General features: G+C 37.7%; 4 protein-coding genes and 1 long non-coding RNA gene across 6 annotated transcripts; 1 reads left to right on the forward strand and 4 right to left on the reverse strand.

The window, feature by feature from the left end:
- The first annotated feature begins 2,772 nt into the window (after window positions 1-2,772).
- Window positions 2,773-4,835, forward strand: LOC103833308. Its single transcript, XR_004450326.1, has 2 exons — window positions 2,773-3,067; window positions 4,514-4,835. It is a non-coding gene; the product is annotated as an uncharacterized LOC103833308 (long non-coding RNA).
- Window positions 4,836-12,363: 7,528 nt separating this feature from the next.
- LOC103833307 (glyceraldehyde-3-phosphate dehydrogenase GAPB, chloroplastic) lies at window positions 12,364-15,230 on the reverse strand. The gene is made up of 9 exons (XM_009109397.3): window positions 14,977-15,230; window positions 14,796-14,891; window positions 14,553-14,717; window positions 14,316-14,483; window positions 14,074-14,234; window positions 13,946-14,007; window positions 13,831-13,880; window positions 13,237-13,643; window positions 12,364-12,718 (listed from the first exon to the last, which is right to left on the reverse strand). Exons 1-9 carry the CDS (start codon window positions 15,076-15,078, stop codon window positions 12,583-12,585), a joined length of 1,347 nt encoding a protein of 448 aa, XP_009107645.1. The 5' UTR covers window positions 15,079-15,230; the 3' UTR covers window positions 12,364-12,582.
- Window positions 15,231-15,332: 102 nt separating this feature from the next.
- On the reverse strand, window positions 15,333-16,705 carry LOC103833306. The gene is made up of 5 exons (XM_009109395.3): window positions 16,453-16,705; window positions 16,073-16,193; window positions 15,903-15,999; window positions 15,744-15,830; window positions 15,333-15,661 (listed from the first exon to the last, which is right to left on the reverse strand). Exons 1-5 carry the CDS (start codon window positions 16,514-16,516, stop codon window positions 15,527-15,529), a joined length of 504 nt encoding a protein of 167 aa, XP_009107643.1. The 5' UTR covers window positions 16,517-16,705; the 3' UTR covers window positions 15,333-15,526.
- A 2,109-nt stretch (window positions 16,706-18,814) lies between these two features.
- Window positions 18,815-21,717, reverse strand: LOC103833305 (protein PLASTID MOVEMENT IMPAIRED 1). The gene has a single exon (XM_009109394.3). The coding sequence runs from the start codon at window positions 21,498-21,500 to the stop codon at window positions 19,005-19,007; it is 2,496 nt and encodes an 831-aa protein (XP_009107642.1). The 5' UTR covers window positions 21,501-21,717; the 3' UTR covers window positions 18,815-19,004.
- Window positions 21,718-21,866: 149 nt separating this feature from the next.
- On the reverse strand, window positions 21,867-25,587 carry LOC103833303 (glutamate receptor 3.3). Of its 2 annotated transcripts, none has more exons than XM_018653761.2 (7): window positions 25,344-25,587; window positions 24,961-25,230; window positions 23,544-24,883; window positions 23,181-23,458; window positions 23,072-23,103; window positions 22,569-22,975; window positions 21,867-22,503 (listed from the first exon to the last, which is right to left on the reverse strand). In XM_018653761.2, exons 2-7 carry the CDS (start codon window positions 25,214-25,216, stop codon window positions 22,027-22,029), a joined length of 2,790 nt encoding a protein of 929 aa, XP_018509277.2. In that variant the 5' UTR covers window positions 25,217-25,230; window positions 25,344-25,587; the 3' UTR covers window positions 21,867-22,026. The 2 variants fall into 2 exon arrangements, with proteins under 2 accessions (XP_018509277.2, XP_009107640.2); XM_009109392.3 differs by having other exon boundaries at window positions 24,961-25,244; window positions 25,344-25,585.
- Between the last annotated feature and the right edge of the window lie 713 nt (window positions 25,588-26,300).

Below are 26,300 nucleotides of genomic sequence, written 5' to 3' on the forward strand. Positions count from 1 at the left end.
AGAGAACTACTCAACACGCGGATGTCGTGGAGGATCCCTTGAAGCTCAACAATAGACGAGTTTGTTGTGAGCATTGACACTAGACTACGAGAGTCGGATAAACACCTTAGGTCGCCGAGACCCAGTTGGGATGCCGCTTCGAGAGCAGCTTTGAGGGCCAGAGCCTCCGCCATTGGAGCCGAGTTGATATACCTCTTTGCGCATTCCCCCTGCAGTTTAATATCACCTGCATTATCCTTAAAACACCATCCCATTCCACCAGATTTTGACAACGCATCCCAAGCTCCATCTGTATAGCAAGTAACAGTTGAAGAGGTAGTGTAGCAGGGGTGGAGGGGACGATGTCTTGGCTGTTTTTTTTTCCCCTTAGGGGTTGTGCGAGACTCCATTCTTTCGCATCTCTAAGGGCCTTATTGATGACTTTGATTTCAGAGAATTTTTTTATCTTCAAATAGGAGTTGATTCCTACTAGTCCATAAGTTCCATAGCAGCCAAGGAAACAGAGGTTTCGAGATACCTGTGGGCGGGAGAGTGATTAGTCGTCTACTGCTCTCCATCAGGTTCAGAACCGTAGAGGTCGAGGCACAAGGTTTATGTATAGCAGGGAGGAGATCCCAAACTTTTTCGCGAAAGGACACTGAAAAAAGGTGTGGATTTCCCTCTCAGGAGCATTACATCGTTTACACGTAACTGTGGCATTGATGCCTCTACGAGCTAGTGCCTCTGCCACCGGAATGGCTTTGTTCGCTAGCTTCACAAAAAAAATCTTCAGTTTTGGTGAAGTCTCTACATTCCACACGCAAGCCTTCCAGCCAAACTGGTTCATTACCGGTTGTTGCTTCTCTCTTTCACTCGCAAGCTTTGACAGGGCATAGCCAGATTTGGTTGTGTAGCAACCTGTTTTTCCCGGTAGCCAGACTAGAGCGTCTTCCATATTGTAGGAGCTAGGGTGGATTAATCGGATTGATTCCTCATACTGAGGCAGACAGGACCGTACAGCCTCGAGGTTCCATTCTGATGAGTCTGGATATAGGAGATCTCTCACAGTAAGGTCTTGTTCTTCAAAAGAGGGAGGGCCTATAAGACGCTTCACTTCACTGGTTGATAGCCATTTCTCACTCCACAGGTTTATAACCCTTCCATTCCCAATAGCCCATCCAACTCCTAATTTTAAAACTTCTCTGCCCGCTAAGATCCCTCGCCAACCATGGGAGATAGCCCCACTTGTAGGAAAATCGAAGAGGCTTATGGACCGGCAGTAGTTCCCTAGTATCGTCTGGCCAAGCAAGGAGGAAGGGTTCTTCAGTAGTCTCCACGTTAGTTTAGCTAACAGCGCATCATTAAAATGCTCAATATCTCGAAAACCAAGCCCTCCAACTGACTTGGGCTGTGTGAGTTTGTCCCATGCGACCCAACAAAGTCTCTTATGCTCCGGCTTGAGATCCCACCAGAAGCGGGTAAGAACCAACTGAATCTGCTTACATAGGGATAATGGGAGTTTAAAGCATGACATAACATAGGATGGCATTGCCGCTAGTACGGTTTTGAGGAGAACCAGCTTCCCCGCCCCCGAAAGGAATCTAGTTTTCCAACCGTGAGCTTTTTGTTTGATTCGGTCCACAATGGATGCAAAGATATCCCTTTTCCTTCGGCCGAAATGCTCTATCAACCCCAGATACTTCCTGATGCCTCCCTCCTGGCCTATGCATAGCGCTGTTTTGTTATTATGTTTTGTGGCCGGGAGGGTCTTCGATGAGAAAGTGATGGCCGATTTGTTCCGATTTATACACTGTCCAGAAGCTAGTTCATAGCAGGACAGGATCTTAACCAAGGCCTCACAACTCGCCCTGTCCGAGCGACAGAAGAACATAGTGTCGTCAGCGAACAGGAGATGGTTCATAGTATCACTAAACTAACCACCAAAATTAGCAAAGAAAATATAAATTATTAATGTATATGATCTTAGAGCAGCTCCATCGGGAGCTCTAGCAAGGGGTTTCAAAAAAATAAAGGCCCAAAAATAAATGAAAAATAGAAAGAAAGAAGAGAACCGGTAATTAACTTGGCATTTTTAGGATTTGTTAGAACCCCTACGTGGTTACTTCTAATTAGACAGATTCTACTACTCTCTCTCTCCTTCTTCGGGGTTTCCGTCATAACCCATATTTTCTTTTCTTTCTTCCTCTTTCCTCGATCTCTCCGTCTATGACGATTCTTTGGCGATCTCTGGATGGATGAAACTCCGGCGAATGATCGGTCATCTTCTTCTTCTCATTTTGGAAGGATGAAAGCTCTCTTCGTCCTCTCGTTGCCCGTCTCGACGGATCTTCACCGAACGATCTTCTTCTTCTTCTCACCGTTGAAGACGAAACCGTTGGATTCGATCATGGATTTGGATAGATCGAAAACCAAATCTCTGAAGGAACTCACAGCGATCTGGTACGATGTTTACTTCACCCCGCTGTCCTCTAAAGCGTCTTTGATGTCTTTCAGATTTGATGATGGTTTTATTTTGGCAGTATCACTTGGGACGAGGGCATATTGGGATCACTATGAAAGCTTTTCACTTCATCGCTTGGTCATTCAACGAACAGCCGAGTGGTAATAACAATATCATCAGCTTTGTTTATTGTCCAAATGAATCTTTGACTTGTTTTTCTTCTCTTAAATTTTCTTCTTATGTTTGATGATGTATCAATTGCAGCCATTACTTTGTTATTCCATTGTGGAGAGGAAATGGATACATGCGTATTGTGTCTGCTCAAGGTTTGTTAATATTCTTTGATCTCATAGTTAAATTACAAACTAGTGATATTATTATTGGTTACTGATATTAGCTTTGGTCGAGATGGTTATTAATATTAGCAATTGAAACTGAATTGAGTTGTGTAGTAATTTAGTGATATTCGTTTTGGTCAAATGAGCTTTTAATGTTAATTTTGTTGTTTGTTGTGCAAGGATGGGTGATGTGCATTCATTACCGAAAACACTCTCTCTCAGAAACGGATGCAACATCAACAAAGCATTCATTACAGAACACACTCTTCCATTTCACAGTTGGCAAGAGGTAAGTAGACTTTAGTATTGCTTTAGTTAGTTGAATGAGTGTTAGATATTGATTAGGTATGGAATTAAATTGACATTAGTATTGCTTTTGTTAGTTGCTTTGCGTTGATGTGATATGTATTTAATTGTATATGCTTTGCTTTGGTGTAATATTTACGTGGTTATTTTAGTTGTAGGTAAAAGCATTGATTGCCATTAATATAAATCTGAAACTTCAACAACTTTAAACTTTCATTAACACAAACTTTAAAAACTTTAAAACTTTCCTTTAAATTGTGAACAAAACACGCCATTTCTCAATAGCTTTTTCCTTCTCTTTTGTTCTTTCATTCTCCTTTAAACAAGTTTATGGATCCATATAGTGAAAACTGTAGCTTTCAAAACCTTTTAAACAGTCAACAACCTAACACCCAACACCCTTATGTACACCCTGTTGGTGACACGTTCTCTGCATCGGATGCCTCTGTCTTCGGTTCACACTGGACTGAAGATGGCAACGACAGTGCAGAGGCTGAGGCTGTGTCCGAAGCTAAAGGGAAACATAAATGCTCACCAACAGAAGATGGTGTGCTCATAAATGCTTGGTTAAACACCTCCAAAGACCCAATTGTAGGGAATGAGCAGAAAGCAATCTCGTTTTGGAAACGAATTGCAGCTTATTGTGCTGAGAGTCCTAAGCTGGCTGGTATGCCAAAGAGGGAGCGAACGCAGTGTAAACAGAGGTGGGGGAAGATTAATGAGGGAGTGTGCAAGTTTGTTGGCAGTTATCATGCTGCAACGAAGCAGAGATCGAGTGGACAGAGTGAGGATGACGTTCTGAAGATGGCGCATGAGATTTTCTACAATGATTACAAGGTTAAATTCACACTGGAGCATGCATGGTTGGAGCTTCGCCATGATCAAAAATGGCGTGGAGCTTCTTCTGATAAAGTCCAGTCTAAAAGAAGGAAGTTCGATGGTGAATCTGCTCAGTCATCAATCCCTGTTGGTGAGGAAGAAGCTCGGCCGGTTGGTGTAAAAGCTTCAAAGGCCAAAGGAAAAAGGTCAGTAAGCAAGCGAATGTGGAAGAGGAAGTGAAGGAGAGGGTGGAGTTTCACAGCCTGTGGGAGATAAGGCAAAAAGACTTTGCTTTGCAGGATAAGCTTAAGGATAAAATATTGCTTGACAGCCTCATTGCCAAGACAGAGCCACTAACTGAACTAGAAATAGCTTTGAAAAATAAGCTTATTAAGGAAATGTTTGCTCTTTAGTTTAATTCGGATCTTTGTGTCTTTGTCTCTAAGTTTGTTTCTCTGAACTTGAAATAGCTTTGTGTCTTTGTTTGTTGATCTATTAAGGATATGTTTCTCATTTGTGTTATGTCCGAGTCTGTAACATTGTGGTCTCTTAAATTAATGGTTAATGTTTTCTGTATGAATTTGGTTAATTCAGTCACGTGTTCTTGCAGGTGAAGCGAGAAGACCCTGTTAGTCAAGTTGTGTTTCCATGTGACAGAAGAAGCCAAGAAGAAACAGTTGGCTGGCCATGTGAAGAAGAAGACAAACGCCTGTTTCCATGTGAGAGAAGAAGCCAAGCAGAAACAGTTGTGTCTCCATGTGACAAACGCCAGTTCGCAACTTGTGTTTCATAGTTTTTTTTTATAAATATTGCCATTACGCTTCCTGATTGTAAACAAACAGAAACGCTTGTCTGTCTTTAAAAACCTCTTGTTGTAAACCCTTTGCCATTTCTCTTCCAATACCAAAATTTACAAACCGTTTGCTTTACCATTTCTCTGCCATTTGCTTTACCATTTCTTTTTCTTTTGGGCTTATCATTTCTTTTCATTGTCCTAATTACGGTTGCTTTTATCATTTTCTCTAATGGCTTCTTCTTCCGATAATTTTGAAGCCTTTATGGATGAAAGATTTAATCAAATTTTTGATCAACAATTTGAAAACCTTCTCACTCATAATGAAGATCGCCAAGAAGCACCAACGTCCAAAAAAAAAAACGAGCCTACATAGAAAGACAACGAGAACAAAGACACATACAACTATGGAACGATTATTTTAGTGAAGATGCAACATATCCTTCTCACATGTTTCGACGCCGTTTTCGAATGAAGAAGTCCTTGTTCATGCGTATTGTTGATCGCCCCTCCGCTGAAATCCCATACTTTCAACAAAGAAGAGATGCTACTGGAAGGTTCGGTCACTCTCCTTTACAAAAAGCAACGGCAGCAATTCGTATGATGGCATATGGTTGCCCAGCTGATGCGGTCGACACGAATATCTCCGACTTGGTGAGACCACCGCACTTTTATGCTTGGAACATTTTGTTGAAGGAGTCATTAATTTATTTGGAGATGAGTATCTAAGAAGACCCACACCAGAAGATCTTCAACGACTACTCGATATTGGAGAGTTGCTCGGATTTCCCGGGATGATAGGAAGCATCGATTGTATGCATTGGGAGTGTAAGAATTGTCCGACCGCATGGAAAGGTCAATATACATGTGGATCAGGAAAGCCAACAATTGTTTTAGAGGCTGTAGCTTCACACGATCTCTGGATATGGCATGCGTTTTTTGGACCTCCAGGTACCTTAAACGATATCAATGTTCTTGATCGATCACCTGTTTTTGATGATATATTACAAGGTCAAGCTCCAAAAGTTAATTACACTGTCAATGGACACAACTACCGTTTGGCTTACTATCTCACAGATGGTATTTATCCAAACTGGGCTAATTTTGTCCAATCTATTCGAGAACCGCAAGATCCGAAAGCATCCTTATTTGCTACACATCAAGAAGGTGTTCGTAAAGATGTCGAGCGTGCTTTTGGGGTCCTGCAAGCTCAATTTGCTATTGTCAAAAATCCTGCTCTTTTGTGGGACAAAATAAAAATTGGAAAGATAATGCGAGCATGTATCATTCTACATAATATGATCGTGGAAGACGAACGAGATGGACACACTCTATATGATCTATAAGTTTTCGAACAACCGGAATCAAGCTGAAGTTCACAAGTCGATCTCAACTTTACATCGGGGATGCCTTCAAATGTCGAGAATATTATGAGCATGCTGACCATTCGGAATGAAGTCCGAGATAACAAAATACATCAACGATTGAAAGCTGATTTGGTTGAGAATATATGGCAAAAATTTGGAACACATCAACATTTCAACTAATCGGTTTTTTCTCGTTCACGATTAGTATTTATATTTTTAATATGTTTTCATGTCATTTTTATTAAAATTTTTATGTATGCTTTTATTTTAAATCATTTTACTTAAGGAAATTTTTTTAAAAAAATTACAATTTAAAGAACTTCAATGGAGGTTCTACCAATGGAGGATGAAAAAATTAAATAGATTAACAAAGGTTCTAAAGCTTTCAAATCACACAATTAAACACTAATTTAATCTAAAGAACTCCTAATGGGTTCTAATTGATGGATGTGCTCTTAGTGTCAATAAGAGATGTCAACTGATTACAAATAGAAATGTAAACTACAAAACTGTACCAAAACTCGAAAAATGCACTCAGCAGCCACATTTATTCTTTCTGCACCAAAAACAAGAAAACGAAAGAATGCAAAATCAAAAGATAGAAGATAGAAGAAGAGAAACTCTTATACAAAAAGGCTCTCTTGCTATAGAAACAAGTTATAATAATTGTCCGAGTATCTGATATTGTTTTTTTTCAACTTAACTTTATTAGATTAAATAATAAATGGAAAATGCAAATAAGAAACCAACCATTGAGGTGGTACTTTTTTTATTAAAAAACTCTATAATTTATTATTCCTAAACAATTTGTAGGCTTTCGTTTCAATCAGAATCGGGTCCACTACGAATATATATGCTGCCCATAGTGATTCATCTAAAGCAACAATAGTGTTTCGGGAGGGTTATGTGAAACTAATCTTAATGATGAATCTCAGTATCTAGCAGCCTTCGTGTCCTTTCGTCTATGTTCTTCTCTTTGATACCGTTATAGATACATTGATTTGTTGTTACTAACGACATTCTTAACTCTTTCAACTCCACGACTCTTCATTCAACGCATATTTCCTCTCAACAAGTCGGTGGATCTCCAGCTGTAAAAAGAGTAAGTCTTCATCCTGTAAACCCTCAGAAATCCTAAAAACCTTTGAATTTTTTTCCAACAGAATGACTATCCACATCTAGATCGAGTTCAGACCTTGAAACCAAACTCCAAGAAAAGAAAATTGATTCCAACGGGTAATGGCAAGGAGTTTTCAGCTTCGTCGTCTCATATTTTGTTCTAATTCAAAGGTTTTTTTTTTCAATATCTCTTCTTGCCTGTGACTATAAAAAAAGTGTTCTTCTGATACTTGGTTTGGTGATGGTTTCATGTTTTTGATAAAAAAAAAATAAATTATAAGAAAAAATAATATGTCCACATTTCAACTACCATATGAACAAAATAATCAAATGCATACATGAATGAAAATTAAAATGTGTTAGCATCTCCAACTCATTGCTATTTTTGTCTCTATATGCTATAATAGAATAAAATATACTCAAATCCACATCTACTTCTTCCTATAAAATAGAGATTGTTATTTTTTCTCTATATTTAGGGGAAAAGAGCATTTCTCTATAATAGAAGCATGTTTTCTTTATTTACACAATAGTTTTTTTTTTGTCAAAGTCTTTTGAACTTTTGTTATTATAACTAAAAACATATTTATGAAGAAATAAAAAATACTTATAAAACACAACCTTTTTGGTTTACATAATAATTCTTAATTTTTAGAGTTAAAAAATAAATAAATAATATTATTATTTTATTTAAAAGTCTAATTATTATTTAACAAGTGATATTTTTAGTTAGATAATGTCTACTTTGTAATTCTTTTAATATAGTATTGATGGTTATATAATGTCTACTTTTTTTGTATAATGTATTTCTGTAATAAGATATTTATTTTAAATAATATAGAAATTTTAGGTTTTTTCAAAATTATAATAAATAGGTCAATTTTAATATTTATAAGAAAAATGTGTGAATACTAAAATAAAACATAATCTTTTAAAAATATTATTTTTTAGAGGAAAAAATAGATGACTATATTATAGAGAAACTCATCTCTATTATATAATTGTTCTATTGTAGAGAAAAAAAAAATAAGAAAGCACATTGGAGATGGTCTAAACAAAAACCTCAATGCAAGAAGTTTAATGCCGCAATATCTTTAAAAACATTTTACTACAATTAAAAATCAAAACACGTTAAAAACATGAAGAAATGCCAATTATGGATTAAGAATTGTAAAAACTACACAACTAGAAAACCACATAAACCTCATCCAACCTATATAAGATGCTATACACCACAAACTTTTAATATAGACACAACCGTCAAGATCGAACATAATAATCTTAACATATACAATCCCTCCACGTCCAAACCTTCTTAAAAATAGTAAACTTTCCCATACATCTCTTGCAATTTCTAACATAAAACACATACAATGAAAATATACAATAATATAGTTATATACATCACACGTAAAACATAAAACCGATCCATCACATTCCGTGCGTAGCGGGAAGCTCCCCTATTAAATTGTAAAGAACAAATTCACATAAAAACAAATGCCTGCATACAAAAATATATGAAAGGTAGTGAGCTTTTGGATTATTTATGAGAATCTATACTATTAAAAGGGAATGATTGTTAAAAAATCTACCTATAAAAGGTTGTTGCACCTATTCATTAACTATTCATTATATTTGGGATTACCTTTATTTTTTCTAACAATCAAAACAATAGGGAAAACTGTTTTTTTAGAGCAAAAAAATGGTAACTATGTCCTTTTAGACTAATCTATATTTTGTGTCATATTTTCCTATAACATCCTTTAATATTTTTGAAAATAAATTTAATAAATAGTTTTACAAACAAAATTTTTTTGGAAAAATAGTAACTTTTGATAAAATACCTATATGAACTTAGTGATATTTTTTCCAGTTATAAAAAAGTAAAAATTATAAATTTCATATTATGTTCTAAATAAAGTAGAAATGACATTCTACGAAGTAGAAAACGAAATCCACTTTTTTCATTGAATCTACAATGTTTAGAATACGTGATCTACGTAAATAGGAGTATTCTAAAAATATTTAGAATACACATTCCGCGCTTAACCTATCGTTCTAAAATCTTTAGAAATCAAAATCTACACATTAATATAAATCTAAAACACGTAGAAACCTACTTCTACAGATTTACTATAAATCTAAAACATGTAAAAATCAAAATCTAAACATTACTATAATTCTAAAAAACTGTAGAAACCGATTTCTACATATTAGTTGTATTCTACGGATAAGAAATCAGTTCCTAAAAATATGGAAACAAAATATTTGGGAATATTCACTTTTATATTTTGAAAAAAAAATCGATTTTTTTTAAAAAAAATAAAAAAACGAAAAAGGAACAAAAAATAAAAAAAAAACGAAAAAGGAATAAAAAAATTACAATTTTAAGGGCATTACTGCCATTTTGAAAAAAATTAGTCTAATGGGACATAAAGTAGTATAGATTAGTATAAAGGGACATAGTTACCATTTTTTTGCTCTAAAAAAACAATTTTCCCAACAATAAATACATGATATACTTTTTGGAAATATCGTTGGCTTGTTTTCAATATTATTTGTTCTGCCATTGTCATTTATTTAATCATCTAAAAATTATTAAATATATATTTGGTACAGTAATATCAGTGAAATATATGTATCTCATTAATAACATGTTAATGTGCAATATTCAAAGCATATTATTCAATTTATGTTCCTTATATATGTAACATAATTTATTGACCGATTGAGCATATATTCATATTTTAATTTTAATCACTTTTCGATCATGTTATTAAAATGTAAAATATTAGAATTTACATTTTATACAATTATAAAATTATTGGCCTTCTTATCTGTATTTATACTAAATTTTATACAATTATAATTTTTTAGGTTTTATCAGATTTTTAATAAATCAGTTTTATTAAATCCGAATTTTGTAAAAACCTATCAGTTGATAGAACCTCTGATGGAATGCAACATAAAGAACATAGGGCAATACAGATTATATATGGCTATCGGGTTTATCAGTTCGAACACGGATCAAGATCGGATAAAAACACTATTTATATCTTAATTCGTCTATAAACCACAAATGTACCCCCACTTAAAGGAGTTAAACAATTTGTAAAAGTATAATACTTTTTTGCACTATTTAAATGTAGATGGACTGTTAGTCTTTAGCATTTGGTTTTGGTTTGAGTATTTTGAGTTTTGGTGTTTTTGTTCTCGAAATTTAAGATAATTATTTACAAAGTTTAGTTTGGTTTGGTTTGGTTTTAGTTGGGTTGTTTTATTTTTATTTATTTGGTCATTAGCAAAGTTGAGAATCACCTAATATGAAAAAAAAATTGGGTCCAATTAAGTTATGGTTTGATTCCGGTTTTTTAGATAATTACGAATTTGCAGATAAATTTGGATAATTTGGGATTATCAGTTTAAATATCATGTAATTTTGGTTCTTCGGATGAAAATATCAGATAATTCAAATAGTTTTAATATTTTAAGGATTTTTTTGGAGGAAGGGGGGGGGGGATAATTTGGTTATTTTTAAAGTATTTGGTTATTTAGAAATTAAATGTAATTAATATTAGTGAGTATAGAATTGGTATTTTAAAATTTCACTTACCCTTGTGGTTCTCCGTTACTTATGAAATTCAGTTTATTTGTAGTTTCAGGATTTTCAGTTTGGTACAATTTAGTTTGTGGTTCTGAATAAATGTGATCAAATCTATACAATATATTATATAGAAATACATTTAAAATATTTAAAAAAAAAATTCAAAAACAAACCTGCGCTTTCCAAACGCGGATCAAAATCTAGTGGAGAATTATAAATCATAAATGTTAAATTGCACATTAACTAAATACCTTTCAAAATCTATCTGTTTAAAATATTTTAAATATTTGTAGATTTCAAAAGATATATTTTAAACTGAATATTATATAGATTTTAGAAGATCTTAGAGTTATAATTGGTTTCCAAATTTCTTTATCTGCCAATAAATTTTGTTTATGTAAGTATACTTGATGATAACTTTTACATATTTAATAATAAAATTGCATGTCAAAAAACATGCATAAATATTTGCCAATATGGATTTTGGCTCGAGTTATCCCACCACTGGTTCAAGACCAACCTTTCTTAATAATCCTATGGCGTAAAACATTTTTTTTCAAAATTGAACTAGAAACACAATAAAACCAGGGCAATGTTTTACCACTAGCCAACTATTCTACCATATATAAGTGCAAGATGCAAACACAATAAGGTAGTGCAGAAGATAAATCAAGAGACAAATACACAAGCAAACACCAATGTTTTTATTAGAATTTCCTTTAAACAATTTTTACAAGACTTGCTTATTCAGCTTTTATACGTCTAGTGTTAACACCCTAACACACGCTACTGAATAATTCCTAAGCTACCTGCTTATGTCTCTTCTCCGTCAAGTACTTCAGCCACTGCTTCAGCACGACCCAAGAACACTTCCAAGAGCTTTTCTCTCTCTATAAGATCAGCCTTCGTGTCTCTGTCTCTATACAGACGACTTCATAGCTATCTTATAGTTATTCTCCATGTTCCCGAAACCCTAATCTCCAAGGCAACATGTATGGACATCTTCCATAACAATAAGTGCAACTTTCCTTTTCTTGGAATGCACTTACTCCTCTTTCTTTAAGTCATAAATTTGCTCCTCAAGTTTATTCATCTTTCCATATCTCCAAGATATTGTTGACCTAAGCTTGAGATAACTTGGGATATAAGCTATTCTAATGAGATTAGGATTAGAATAGATCGAGAGTTATCTATAAGATATGTTTCCTATTGAGAATAGGAATATATAAGTGTTATATAAGGAGATGCTAATTGTGTGGTATAACTTGTGAGTTTGAGTTTGAGAAAGCTATTAATAAAGTGAGTACTTTATATTTGCTTGTGTTATATATTCTTGGATATTGGTTCTTACGATTCAATAGATACTCCCTTGCTTTCCAAGTCTACACGACTTCAGCTCAGCATCTTGATTCCACATGGACTTCACCACTCACTACGACGTCTGCTTCAGCAACTACGTCAACGACTACTTCAAGGGCATACATCTTACATCTTCACCATATTCAGTAGTTTTTCTTTCAACTCGATCTCCTAATTTTCAAAATCTCATAATAATTAGTCCCTAATTCAAAAGTACATTTTGTTCGCACATATCATTGAAATTATAGTATCCTCGAGATCGCACATGGAGGCAATGAAATGGGTATTACATACATTGCCTTTTGATATAATAGTAAAAAGAAAGAAGACGAAATATATGATAAGAGTTTAAGAGGCAGGGTTTATATGATTTCGATAAATTGTTACTGGAAGATAAACCAAATTGCTCGGAAACAGTTTAGAGAAAAAGATTAGAATCAAGCTTCATAGACTTTGCATTCCTCATCGGCTGGGTTTGTCTTACAGAAATCTTCCAAAGGGTCTCCGCTTCCAGCAGCTACTTCTCCCGGCCACTTGGCAGCCACTAGGTGAGCCAAATCCACTACTCTTTGGCTATATCATTAAATTATATATGACAATTTAGTCATTAAATGTTTCAAACTCTAATTACATGTAGAAAGAGAATTTTTATATAAAAATGTTAAGCAGGTAAAAAGAACTTCTTAGGAGACATAATGGCAAACTGATGTAGTGGTGAAGTCGAAATACATTCTGTGGACACATCCTTTCGAGAAACTTAAATGAAATCCGGCAATAATAATATGTAAAATGCTGTATCATCGGAAAAATAAAATTTTCTTTAAAATCTGAAGATCATGCTTTCTGTAAGCTAACGCATTAAATCAACTTCCAGTTATTTAAAAGAAAACCAAAATTCTAAAAAGTGCCAAAATTACGTTATCGTGCATGTATGTTAAAAAAGTCACATTTCTAAAAAAAAAAATTGTTTGAAAAAATAAAACTCGTGGGTTCCTTTCTAAAGAAATCATTGAAATAAAGGCAAAATGAAAAAAAAATATAATGTAAACCATATGAATTGATTTAATCTTATGAATGTATTATCTTTGTACCTGTAACCCCACTCGTTGTCGTACCAGGCGACCACCTTGACCATATCATCACCCATGACCATTGTGAGGGAAGAGTCAATGGTGGTTGAGACATCAGAGCACCTGAAGTCACAAGAGACAAGTGGCGTGTCGCAAACCTCTAAAACGCCCTTGAGCGGTCCAGCGGCCGCTTTTCTGAAGGCCTCGTTAACGTCTTCAGCAGTCAAACCTTTCTTCTCAACGTTTATAACAAGGTCAACCACAGAGACGTTTGGGGTCGGCACACGGAGTGCAATGCCGTTGAGTTTACCCTTCAGCTGGGGGAGCACCAACGACACCGCCTTTGCTGCACCTGTGCTAGTCGGTACAATGTTCAGTGCTGCGGCTCTTGCACGCCTTAGGTCCCTGTGTGATGCATCTAGGAGCCTCTGAAACATTGCAAACATATGTCACCATTGTTTGGATGAAAGTATTCTTGTACTACAAGCAGGAACCCAAACTACCAAATATCCGAGACCAAAACTGAATCAACCATGAAACATCTATCATCTACGGTTCTACTTTAATACACAAACAAAGATTTAATCGTGATAAGTATGTTCAAATGGTATTTACTTGGTCTCCGGTGTAAGAGTGTGTCGTTGTCATAGTCCCCTTGACGATTCCTGTAATTGAGTAAGCTAAGAAACCATTGTCAACAATGTAATGACAGTAGAGAAAAGTAGTGTACCAAACTCTTCATCCAAAACTTTCGCAAAGGGAGCCAAACAGTTGGTGGTGCAAGATGCATTGCTGCCAAGACAACCGAGAAGGAAACATGAGTACTCAACAACTAATTTGATTTTGTTTAAACTTTACCTAATGATGTTAGCAACGTCATGAGAATAGTCTTGCTCATTGACTCCCACAACATAGGTTGGGATATCAGCGCCTTTAGCTGGTGCTGTGATGATCACTTTCGAGGCTCCAGCTTGGATGTGCTTCCCTGCTCCTGGCCCATCAACAAACACTCCTGTTCCCTGATATATATATATACATATCTCTTTCAATTAATTTGCATGCGAATCATATCATTTGAAGCTTTAAGATAGAACATTCACCTCGATGACAATGTCAATGCCGAGCTCAGCCCATGGAAGCTTAAGAGGATCTCTGTTTGAGACGACTTTGATGAGCTTGCCATCAACGCTGATAGTTTCATTGTCGACTATCTTCACATCGGCCTTGAAGGTTCCAAGCATGGAGTCATACTTGAGCAAGTGGGATGCCTATACAAGAGATTTCACCAAGGTCAAAAAAGAGAGATCAAAAATGCTAAATTATTGTAAGCAGCTTACGTTCTTGACACCACCACTGTCGTTAAGCACAACAACTTCGAGAGGAGAGTCCTTGCGACCGTGCCAACACCTGAGGAAGTTCCTACCAATCCTTCCAAACCCATTGATGGCCACCTTCAGTTTTGCCACTGTCTCTCCTCTAACAGGAGAGGATGTCCCCACAGCCTAATAATATCGCACAAACTCATCATCATCATATATATGCACATACATAACAATAAAGTTACTGAACCAATCAGTCACCTTGGGGGTGATTTGAGCAGCTATGGCATCAAAGAAAGATGCTTCCCCACCGTTACTGCTGACTCGCAGGCCGGAGAATGCAGCCACTTCCAGCCTCTGTGTGGTTTAGCAACAAGAGAAAAGAGATAAACAAACCGTAAAACACCACACAGAGGGTTGTGCTAGGTAGAAGGAAGATTACCTTGGAGGAACATTGAGCTGGGAAAGAGTGAATGGCACTCTTAGACTGCAGCCTCGGTTTGACGGGGATTCTGGAGACGGCAAGAGCTGAATGTGTGGCCATAGTTGCAAGAAGAGAAAAAGGCTAAGGATGCTGATCAAAATTTTGAGCAGTGGCATATATACATGCATCCTCACATCTTTGATTTTGATAAAAGGCATCCTGTGGTTGATAATGAAACAGATGAATATGTGGTTACTACGTAGGTAAGATACAATTGGGGATAAGATTGTGTGAGCCATTGATTAATAGTCATCACAGGTATCTCTCATTTATTAAAAAAAAAAAAAATTAGACTACTTTCCAAGTCACATTTCGCGTAAGGAATCTGAAATGATGAGGATGATATAACGTTCAACATAGCATAATGAAAAAAAAAAAAAAGACAAGACGATGGTAGTGGTTTGAAGATGGAGTAAAAGTTTGGACAAAATTACACAGAAACAGCAAACAACAACAAGTAATAATGACCCACAATTTTGTTTCAGTATCCTAAAACAGATGAGATTATTCAGGCTGTAGCCTCGACTTCATCGGTGCTTAGAGCTGCACCATTAGGGGTGTCTTCTGATTTTAGCTGAGAGGACACATCGTCGATAGCAGAGTTGAGCTGAGCAATTTTGTCAGCCAATACCTTGCGAGTTTTCTGCATTAAGGAGTGTCGTTAATTAAGTTATAAAAAAAAAAAAAAATCAACAAAGAGAAAAAATGATATGTTTTCAAGTCACCTCCAAAGCTTTTTCCTCATCATATATGAACTTAGGCAATTTCCTCATGAGATCCTTTCGGTCTGCTCCAGCTATAGCCTTGCTGATCTGAAATAATAAGATAGCTGTAAGAGGGATCTCAACAAAACAAACCATTGTGAAAGAGAATAATATATAAACCTGTGGTGCATACACACATCCAAGAGCACCGACTATGAGCCCGCCCAAAATGAACCCTCCCACAAACAGGCCAGTGCTGCCTGAACTGTCATCATCTCTGCAAGATAGACATTGCACATACGGTGACTATCAATTACTATGCTCAGATCCCAAAAATGGTAAATGCTAACCTGTATGCTGATTGGATGGTTAGGATCCTTTTGCCTCTAGGAGCAGAAAGCTGGATCTTTTTAGAGGGATTCAGCCCGAAAGAAACGTTGGCACGACGACCAATTGGCTTCAGAGAAAAGCCTAGAAGGAACAAGGATTACTGAATCGAGAGATATGCTCACTTTTACAATACGAAATGGGAAATATAATCAATCACGTTACAAAAATAATTTTATACGCTCGTCACTGCCAACTCTAAAATGAGAGTTAATTTGATTTGGGGAAAAGATAGAAATCACAGTAGAAAAAGCAATCGGGTTCCTGAGATTCGTGTGACCTCGGCACAGCACTAAATCATAACGCTTCAAATAATGATAGAATCTCATATTCGGATGCGTACCAGATGAAGGATGGAGTTGCTGAGTATTCCTGGAAAGAGAGAGAGATGTCGAAAGAGCCGCCATCGATGGAACAACTGAGAACAAAAACTTTGGATCCTCTCGGAGCTATTTGTGAGCTTGGAGGACCTTCGATGATATCTATGTTCTCATTCGGGGGTAATAATCAATTAATAATAATATTATTTACCCAAATACAAAATAAATGACAAATAATACAAACATTTTTCATTTATCAAACCTTAACTAGTTGATTTGGTGGAGCTGTAGAATCACCTTTTCTTTCTTTTTTCTTGTTGTCCAATTTTTTTTTTTCAAATTTTTTTTTGCTTTTTAACTTCAAACACAACTATTTCATTATTCAAATTTAAGACAGTTTGATTAATTAAATCTAAACAGAACAGTCAATAAAAAAATATTCTCTATGAAAAAATCTTGCCATTTTTACTAAAAAAATCTGATGTTCAATTACTTGCTTAAGAATAGAAAAGATAGAAAAGTGTAAAAATCTTCATTTGTTTGATCTTTCTTTTAGTTCCATTGAGAAGTTTAATCATCCTTATAGATTCTAAGCCATTGATATCCGCTCTCGGCAATCTATCACAAACTTCTAACATATGGAGTATTGTAACATATTCTTCATTGTCCATTTAAGGATTTCGACTTCTGCATATAGAGGTGGTATTCGTCTCCACTATTTCTTAGTTTCTAAAAATTGTGTTTATCCGGTAGCATATTTCCTATCAATCCATATACGGTAGCATCATAACGCTAAGAACCGTCTACCATACCAATATTATACATGCTTAAAACTTGTATACGATGTCATCCCAGCTACGCATCAGATGAACAAGAAGGTTTGTTTGCTTCATGCCAAGCACACCATTCTCAGTCAGCATATTAAACCAGTCCATGCGAATCTCTATCATTTCCTCTAAAAATCTTATCATTTTGCATCTTCCAAAATCTGATGAAAGTCGTATGTACAGTTTGGAGTGGGATCTTTCATATCTTTCAAGATCTACCCTACAATATGGGATAAAAAAAACAAAATAAAAGATTAGAGCCAAAACAATTGTTAAGTAGTGAGTTCGAGGTGGCAATTTATAAATGATTAAGAGACAAAGAAAGACAGAAATTTTGTCTATATTAGAAGTAAATCGAAAGAGCTTACAAATACTAAACAAGTAGAGATATTTGAATTGAGCTCGCTATACAAGTAAGATGGAGGTTTGCTAAGTTCTTTCTCTATAATCTCTCTCTAAAATTCAGGAAAAAGAATTATGTCCTTTTCTCGGTTGACAAGGCTCTTTTTATAGCCGAATGTCAGATCAAATAAAATAAAAAGACCTCATTGTCCTTGTTGATGAGCTCTATTCAGTTTTTGAAAATAACTAGGGAAATTTAAATTTTAACACAAATTTAATATATTTTCAATTTTACCATTAAAAATAACTATTTTCATAAATAACTTAAGTTTTTTTTTTTGAAAAAAAAAACTTAAGTTTGTGAAAGAAAAAAACTAAACTAACCCTCCTAAGTTCCTAACATTTGAAGATCTAGTGATAGTGTTTGTGGTTTGTTATTTAGGGGGTGTGACTGGATTTATAAACTTCTATAAATACTTTATAAATTATTATTAAACATTTATAAATGATTTAAGAGATTTAATTTATTATTTTTATCACAAATTTAAAGTATTTTTGAAAATAACTATCTTTTAAGAGTAAGTTTGAAAAATGATAGCTAACTCAGGGTAAAATTGAAACTCCCTATGATTTTCAAAAATATCATGGTTAAATTATTTAGTAATTTCTGAAAAAATAACTGAAATAGTGAATGTTATGGTTGTTTTCAACTAAAATCAGACTAAAAATTTTAAATGCTTATTAAAATTTACAATATAGTTTGAAAATAACAAAGAAAATAATTATCTGAGAAAATAATATCTGTCTTAATTTGAGTCAAATATTTTTTCTAATGTTTAGTGAAAACTAAAATATAATTTATAAAAAAAAATATTGTTTACTCACTCACCCGTAGGGCGAGTTAAAACCTACTAGCTTTTTAATATGTGAAACTGATTGTTGTGGTAGCCTTATATGCTCTCACACAATTTAGAGACTAGAAAAAGAAAATGAAAACATAGCGAGAGAAAGAGCAAGAAGGAAATAATAAGAGGGAGAAAGAGGCTGTGGTTTATATATGCTCGCACACATTCAGGTGATGATGCATTTTTACTTTTAGAACATTAACTCTCACAGCAATTTGCTGATTGTAATACTTTCCAATATGTTCGTTTTTGATCGTTTGGCAGTCAGGGACATGTCCAAGTTCAAACACAGGAGCAATCTCGGTTGGAACAATTTGAATTTGACGAATTTTCAAGGAAAAGTAGTGAGGACAGTGTTTGTCTTTAGTCTTTACCGATTAACAAAGAACGATCAAATTTAGAGACTAGACAAGTTCTGCTCAAATAGCTATAAATAACAAAGCGAAAATAACCTTTTGTATACACATATGCATCTTATTCTGTAATGTGAAATTCTCAACCTCAACAGTGCAACTTCACATCAGGGTTCCTTATAGATTTTAGCCACATATCCGCCATAACTCTAGACGACAAGCTCCACAACAATTCTTCATCTTCTTCTTCTTTCTCCTTCCTCTTAACATTACTCTTCTTCTTACCTTTCTTACCCATACCATACTCCACAAGCCACTGCGCAGCAGTCAACCTTCGCTTCTCCGCCCCATTGCTCTTCACTCCCCCAACGTGCAAGCTTCCCACTTTTAGTCCATCCTCCTGATCTTCAGCCTGCACCGCCACAACAACTGTCCCTCCCACTGCCTCATATCTCCTTGTTGGGTCCCGGAGCTGCACCGTCGCAAAAACGGTCAACGTTTTCTGCTTGCGATTCTCCTTGAGCCACTCGTCGAGCGGGATGGTCGACTCAAGTGGATTTGGCTGGCCTTTGGCAGCGGAAACCTCAAAAGGAGCATCATCCTCCACCATATCAGCTTGAATCTTTAGTCCTTCGATCACCATCTCTTCAAGTTTCTGCAAAGAAACAGCTAAAACCTCCTCAGCTGAAGCCAATGGATTCTCCTCCACGTTCCAGATTCCTGTCATTATCCTCTCTCTTCTTCCGCTGTTCATAGCGTTAGCCATCGTTTTAACAGCAGCAACAGTTCGCGCTGCGCTCGTGTTCGCTCGCTCTTTGTTCCTCCCTTGTATGATCGCTGACGCTATACCTTCGAAAGCCACTTGTTCCCCTGTTTTCCCCATAAGCTCGTCCATCGCCATAAGCGAACATATCTTTGAGTCAAGTTCCTTACCCGAACCCGCCATTCTATGAAACAATTCGAATCCAGTCGCTGATCCGGCTTCAGGTAGTACCACGATCTGTTTCGAGATTTGCATTACGAGCTTAGGAGTGTCCTTCCTCATGACCACCGTATCAAAAGGGTTCATAGAAACTAAGTATCCGCCGTCCCTCGTCTGAACAACACAACCGATGCCTTTCCCAAGATCTGAGAGGTAATTCTCAGATTCTTCCTCTACTGATTCACCAGACCGCAGCTCGGAGATCTCCATTTTGTGCTGGTAGAATTTGAGATTTTCGGATTCTTCATCCTCAAGTAACTGAAGGAACTCCTTTGTCACAGTCTGCTCCTCTTCATCGAGCCTTGGTGACTCTCTCTCCCCTTCCTCACCGTTACGATCATCTTTCATCATAGATTCAAGCGCTTTGATCTGCTTTGCAATAGAATCTAACTCCGTCAGTCTTATCATGTGCCGTGGATCATCAACATTAACATGTTGCTCCTTCGTCCCAAAGGATCTCTCACCTATGGTTCCATCTGATTCCTCAGTTTCCACGTCGTCATCAAACTCGACTCCTTTGTCCACAACCTCAAAATCAGGAGGCTCTTGATCATCTTCTTCAACTCTCTGTTCAGGTTCCTCTGTTTTCGGAGCAGGTTTCTCCTCCGGGTCATCCAGATTCAGATGCTCAATTCTTTGAAGATCAGACGCAGCCTCCACGCCACTTGCTGGCGTCCACGTCTGGCTCTGGCTAGTCATCTTTGGGCTGGGGACACTGAAGGAAGTTTTCGATTGCTTTCGCCCGAAGGAACCGGAGAAATTCTTCGGTTTGCTGCTCGGTTTAATCCCTAATTCACCTTGTTTACCGTAAATGCCAGCTCCACCATCTTTTTCCATGATCTGAAACCCTAATTTGAGAACCAGTTCACCGCCTTTGGCTTTACCTGAAAGCCCCCAGCTCATATCCCATTGCCTAACCCTAGCTCCTTCATAACTCATCTTCTCCACAGATTCCTGGATCAAATCGCTCAAATCCACCATGTTCCTTCCAAACTCAAGCTCCTTAGCATCCACCGCGAATAGATAAACCAAAAACGGCCGAGCCTCAAACTTGGCGGGAGCACCTTTCCCATTAGCCGGCGAGTAGTACACGTGGCACTTGATGAACAGCGTCTCCTCGAAATCGGCAGATCCTTGAGAAACCCGACACGGCATCGTCTGGACAGCGCCATCTTTGGTTTCCTTCTTCCTCACGCAAACCCCGAGTCGTAGACCGTTCATCGACGCCGGTAGATTCTGGGCCGCCACGACCTCGACCGACAACAAACAGCTCAGCTTCTGCATTCCGATTCGGGCCAGCCCGCGAATGGGTTTCCAGTTCCATATCCCTTTTCTCTCTTCCTTAGCTTTGGATCCCACCAATGGAGACTCTTCTGGTGTCTTGATGCTTATCTTCTGAGCCATATTCTCTTCCTCCTCTGCCTCAAGCTTGGGTCGAGACCGCCATGGAGACAGAGACAAACGCCGAGACCGTGGTTTCGGTACCGTCACATCCTCGGCAGAGGTCACGAGGGACGGAACGGAGCTGCGAGGGAGAGCGAGAGAGTTTGTTCTGCGACCAACTGGAGCCTGAGGTTTCTGGTAAAGATTTTCACTTAGGGCTTCGAGTTCAGCGAGAAGCTGTGTGTTGGAACTTCGGCTACCCGAATATTCAGCCGCCATTAATTTGTTTTTTTTTTCCGTCTCTGGACGAAGAAGGATAAGCAGCAGGAAGAGGGTTTAATTGGGGAAATGAAATCAATAATCTTTTTTTTTTCTTTTTTTTTTGTGTGTGTGTGTGTGGTGGGGATTAGTGATAGGTTTTCATTATTGGTATTGTCTGAAGGGATTGGATGAGGTTTGAGAATGTCGTGGCCTTGTGCCTGAGCTCTCCTTCTCTGAAAGAGACAACAACTGGTCCCTCATCATTTAATTTTCACGGTACGTTTCAGATCGTTAGCCATAAGCTTGTGTGTGGTTGTTGAGAGTTTGTCAGACGATGTAGCTAGCTACTCATTTATTTTTTTACCTTATTGAACTTGGTACAGCTACTCTAAAAAACATTTAATATTGCCTTTAATGCACTTGTTTTGAAGAACTCCTAATAAGATTAAAAGATTACAGAATCAGGGAATGCACAAGTTGGGATACACTTTTGATACACTATAAACGGTTTTGATGCCTTAAAGAATCTTCTGTAACTAAACTTTCAATCTAATGGATTAACCGAATTGAAGCTGTCAAGTCGCCGTGAATGTCTCGATACTGAATTATCATTCACTGATCCATCGATCTTTCTCTTCTTGCTTCCCGCCTTGGACACGTCTTCTTTCTCATCCATGAGCGACAAGAATCTCTGCAGACGAGTAGACCGCAAGGACGAGGAGTCATGATTCTCTCTCCCAATGGCATCTTCTTCTTCCTCGCTTGGCTTTCCATTGTAGAGCTGACGGATGATCTGAACAAAGTAGAGGAAGAGAGCGAGGACACATGCAACTCCACATATGAGAAACAGCCCCCAGAAGCTTTTCAGATGAAGCCTGTCTGATTCAAGTTCTGCGTTCTCTAGGGTGCATGCGTTCTTCATCAGCCACTTATCATGGATCCTCTGCAGATCCCCGTTCTCTGCCAACTCCAAGATCGCTGTTGACAGATCTATTGCTAGAGGAGAGTCTCTAGGAAATGCCTAAGTAAAAGAAACATTTGTTAATTTGTAATTTTGACTGAATGGTAAAAATAATACTGACTTACAAATCCCCAGCCACTTTTGGTGAACTCCTGACCAACGATCCTATAAGCGCAATTGCTGGAGAGGAAGAGTTCAACATAAGGACGCTCGTCCACAATTGCCGCAACACCTCCTTTTCTTGGTCCATCTTTTAAAGCTTTGGCATAAGCTTCAGGTGAACCAAGCGGGACGAGCCTTGACTCTGATATGTTAAGCTCATCCCTCAGATAACGCTCTGCAAACGAACCCACCTGGTACCCAATCCGATCATCCATTTCTCTAAGGCTGTCAATTCCCTTGATTGGTGACGAGAGCTGCTGAACCGTCAGGATTGATGTGAGACTAGCGGTGTAGCTTGAGTTGATTATTAGTACAACAAACAGCCATATGATCAGAACCAACCGCCCGAGTGTACTCACTGTATTCTCTCCTGCATTTAAACCAAAGGGAAAGGCTTTTGTGTCAGTCAAAGCCAGCTAATCATATCAGTGAGATAGTAATAAATCCTTTTCTTTGCTTCACGTACTATGCGCGAAAAACATGGTCGAGAAGCTAAACCTGCAGATATCAAACAAACAGTTAGTGGATTGGATTCACAAGCAGACATGCTCTCTTTCACTGTTACTTAAACTGACCAGAGAATTGTGACGCACTGCCTCTTAGGCGGGCCTCTGAATTCATCGTTAATCCGATGCTCCAAGATCCAAACAACAATGCCGACAAAGAGAAAGCAACAAGCCGTGACTGCCCACATAAGTCGATTGAAAGGTCGGAGGAAAACCCAAGCTCCTGAGTTGAGTTTCTTAAAAGGAGCAACAACTACTAGTCCAGATGCTGCGTACGGTTGTGTAAAGTCTACAATCTTTGTCCGGTTTGTTACGATGGCAATATCACCCACTACCCCATCAAAATTCTAATTCCACAGTAAGAAAAAAAAAAACAACTTTTTTTAGATATGAAAAAAAAAAAGAGGATTTATTTGAAATAAGGCCACTCACACCACTTGTTATCATCTCAACCATATGAGTGTAGCTCGGATTCTCCTTTCCGTTTCCATAAGGGATAAACTTGACAGGGACTGCGTATGGTAAGAGATTCACTGCAGCTGTGAAGACATCAATGCAGAACCCTTTGAACATATTCTCCGTTCCACGAATCTGCGAGACAAACTCCTTGTAACTTACGCGGCGAGGCACACCGATCTTAAGCTCTTTACCATTGTTCGAAAAAGCCCACCCCCGTGGCTTTTGAAACGCTTCTCCCGGCCAGATCACATGTCTTAGCTTCTGACTTGCTGACATATTTGGTTTCGTGAGTGACTCAGGTGGCAAAACTGATAAACCAGAATGATTCGACCAGTAGCCTATTTGGCGAACACCGGTTCCGGCCACATTGATGATATCATAAGCCGGTCGGATCCGAGACCTATCTGTAGTAAACTGAAGCTGTCCTGTCAAACCAACCATATGTGTTCCAAGGATATCCTTAAGCAGAGCCTCTCCACCATCAAAGACGGTCATCGCTTCTAAGTTGAGACTCCCGCTTTTCCCCAGAGCATCAAGCATTGAGTCATTAGAAAAGGATACTTTCCCACCGTGTTTGAAGTACTTATCCAAAGCACGAGCTAAGAGCATAACCGAATCATAAGCGTAGAGACCGTACGTGTGAAGAGCCAGAGGGGCATCAGGATTCTTACGCCACCTCGCGAAAAACTCCCGTTTTAGTTTTGAATCAGGTGTGTGCGGACGCAGAACAAGAGCACCTTGAATACTCTCAAGTCTCTCAGAGGGAAGCGGAGAGGAAGAGTCAAGGGTAGTAGACAGCCAATCCGTAGCGATCCAAACGTACCCATTACCCATCATTCCAAGATACTTTGCTTCCTTGAAAACCGCAAAACCCAACTCCGAGTAGACATGAATCACAATGATTCTTGGCTGAAGCAACATGATCTTGATCAGCATGTTCATGATCTCATTCTTATTCACCGCATTGTCAGGATGTAAACCCGCCTTGTAAGTGATTCTCAACCTCCGACTCGCAAGCTTATCGTTAAGTGCAGCAACACCATTCCTTCCGTAGTCATCATCCACAAACACAGCAATCACTTCTTTCCAACCGTACAAGTCTACAATCGAAGCAATAGCCTCCATTTGGTATAAGTCGCTCTGGCTCGTCCTAATGAAATAAGGGAACTGGAGAGGCGACATTACAGGATCTGTAACAGCAAATGAGAGAAGAGGCACCCGTAGCTCGTTCGCCATGTGAGATATCATATGAGCAACTACAGAACATTGCGGTCCTATGATTCCAACTATGTCTTTCTCCATAAACCTCAATGCTATGCACAAACAAAATTCATATTATTACAAAACAAAAAATAAAACAATCTTTCCCTCAGGAAAAATATACACTTACCTTCAACCATGCCCATAAAACCGCTGCAGTTTGAGTTCTGCATTGAAACTTGAAGACGTGTCCCTACGAGGATGTCCGGGTTTGAATTCACATCTTTCACTGCCTCCTCTATCGCAATCTTGGCAACTTTGCCAATCACTGAGTTGAAACTGAATATTGAACCGATTTTGACAACTTCTGGTTTCTCAGAATGTCCGTGTCCCAAAAATCCAAGACAGAGACAAGACAAGAACAAAAAAGACCAGAGTAGCTTCATCTCTGCTACAAAGAAAGTTGTTGACTTTCTGGAAATTAAAAGATACGCATCAATCAGAAGATGTATGTGTGTGATCAAACAAAACCCACAATTTAGTGAATCAAACGGACGAACTAGTGAGTTATACCTTTGATTTTTTTTTTTTTGTTGCTTATGAAAGCCAACTAATAAACCAAATATGAATATCGAGCAGAGAGAGAGAGAGAGAGAGAGAGAGAGAGAAGAAGAAGAAGAATTGAAGAAGGAGAAGAAAGAGGCAACAACAAAGCGACGGAATCAGATCCGCTGGTGAATTCAGATTACTCCCAACCTCATATTCTTTAAAGAAGTGAGAAAATATACAGACATTCACGTGTCTCTTCGCTTCCCTTTTTCATTTCTTTAGCCAATAAATAAACCTACCTTTCAATGGCTTTATGTTATTTGGGAATTTTCAAACTTGTGTCTTTTTCTCTCGTATTGATTTCTTTTTTTTTTTTTTTTTTTTTTTTTTTTTGACAACAATAACTATAACTAGGTAACTAAACCACCCGATTCAGAGAGCCAAATCGATGGGGTAGAATCGACATAAAGCATAGCTGAAGGAGAACTCCTCGCACCACGTGCAAGCTTGTCCGTCAAGGTGTTTTGTGCTCTTGGTATATGTCTGATCCGGAATTCGGGGAAGAAAATCTTACTGCGGTTGAATTCTTCCAAATGTGCAAAGAAAGTTGGCCATTCTTCAGGTGTCGACACCATCTTCACCAATTGAGAACAATCCGTCGCAAACACTACATCAGAAAATTGAAGGGTCTTCATGCATTCCATTGCCCATATTAATGCTTCACACTCAGCATGCAGGGGTGAGAGGCTTCTGCGAAGATTCATCGCCCCCATCATAACCTCTGTTGAGCCATTCTGTCGGCAGAACCAGCCCTGTCCCGTGAAAACATCCTCTTTTTTCCAAGCTCCATCGATGTAACAAAATCTGAGGTTCTCTACAGAAAGATGGACTGTCTCATCTTGTACTCGCCCATGGACTTGATTTCCATTAACCCCCTGCACCAGTTGGGCCTCCTTCCATACCGTACTTTCCACTTCGGCT

Source organism: Brassica rapa, chromosome A08 (assembly GCF_000309985.2).
Source record: "Brassica rapa cultivar Chiifu-401-42 chromosome A08, CAAS_Brap_v3.01, whole genome shotgun sequence".
Lineage (NCBI taxonomy): Eukaryota > Viridiplantae > Streptophyta > Magnoliopsida > Brassicales > Brassicaceae > Brassica > Brassica rapa.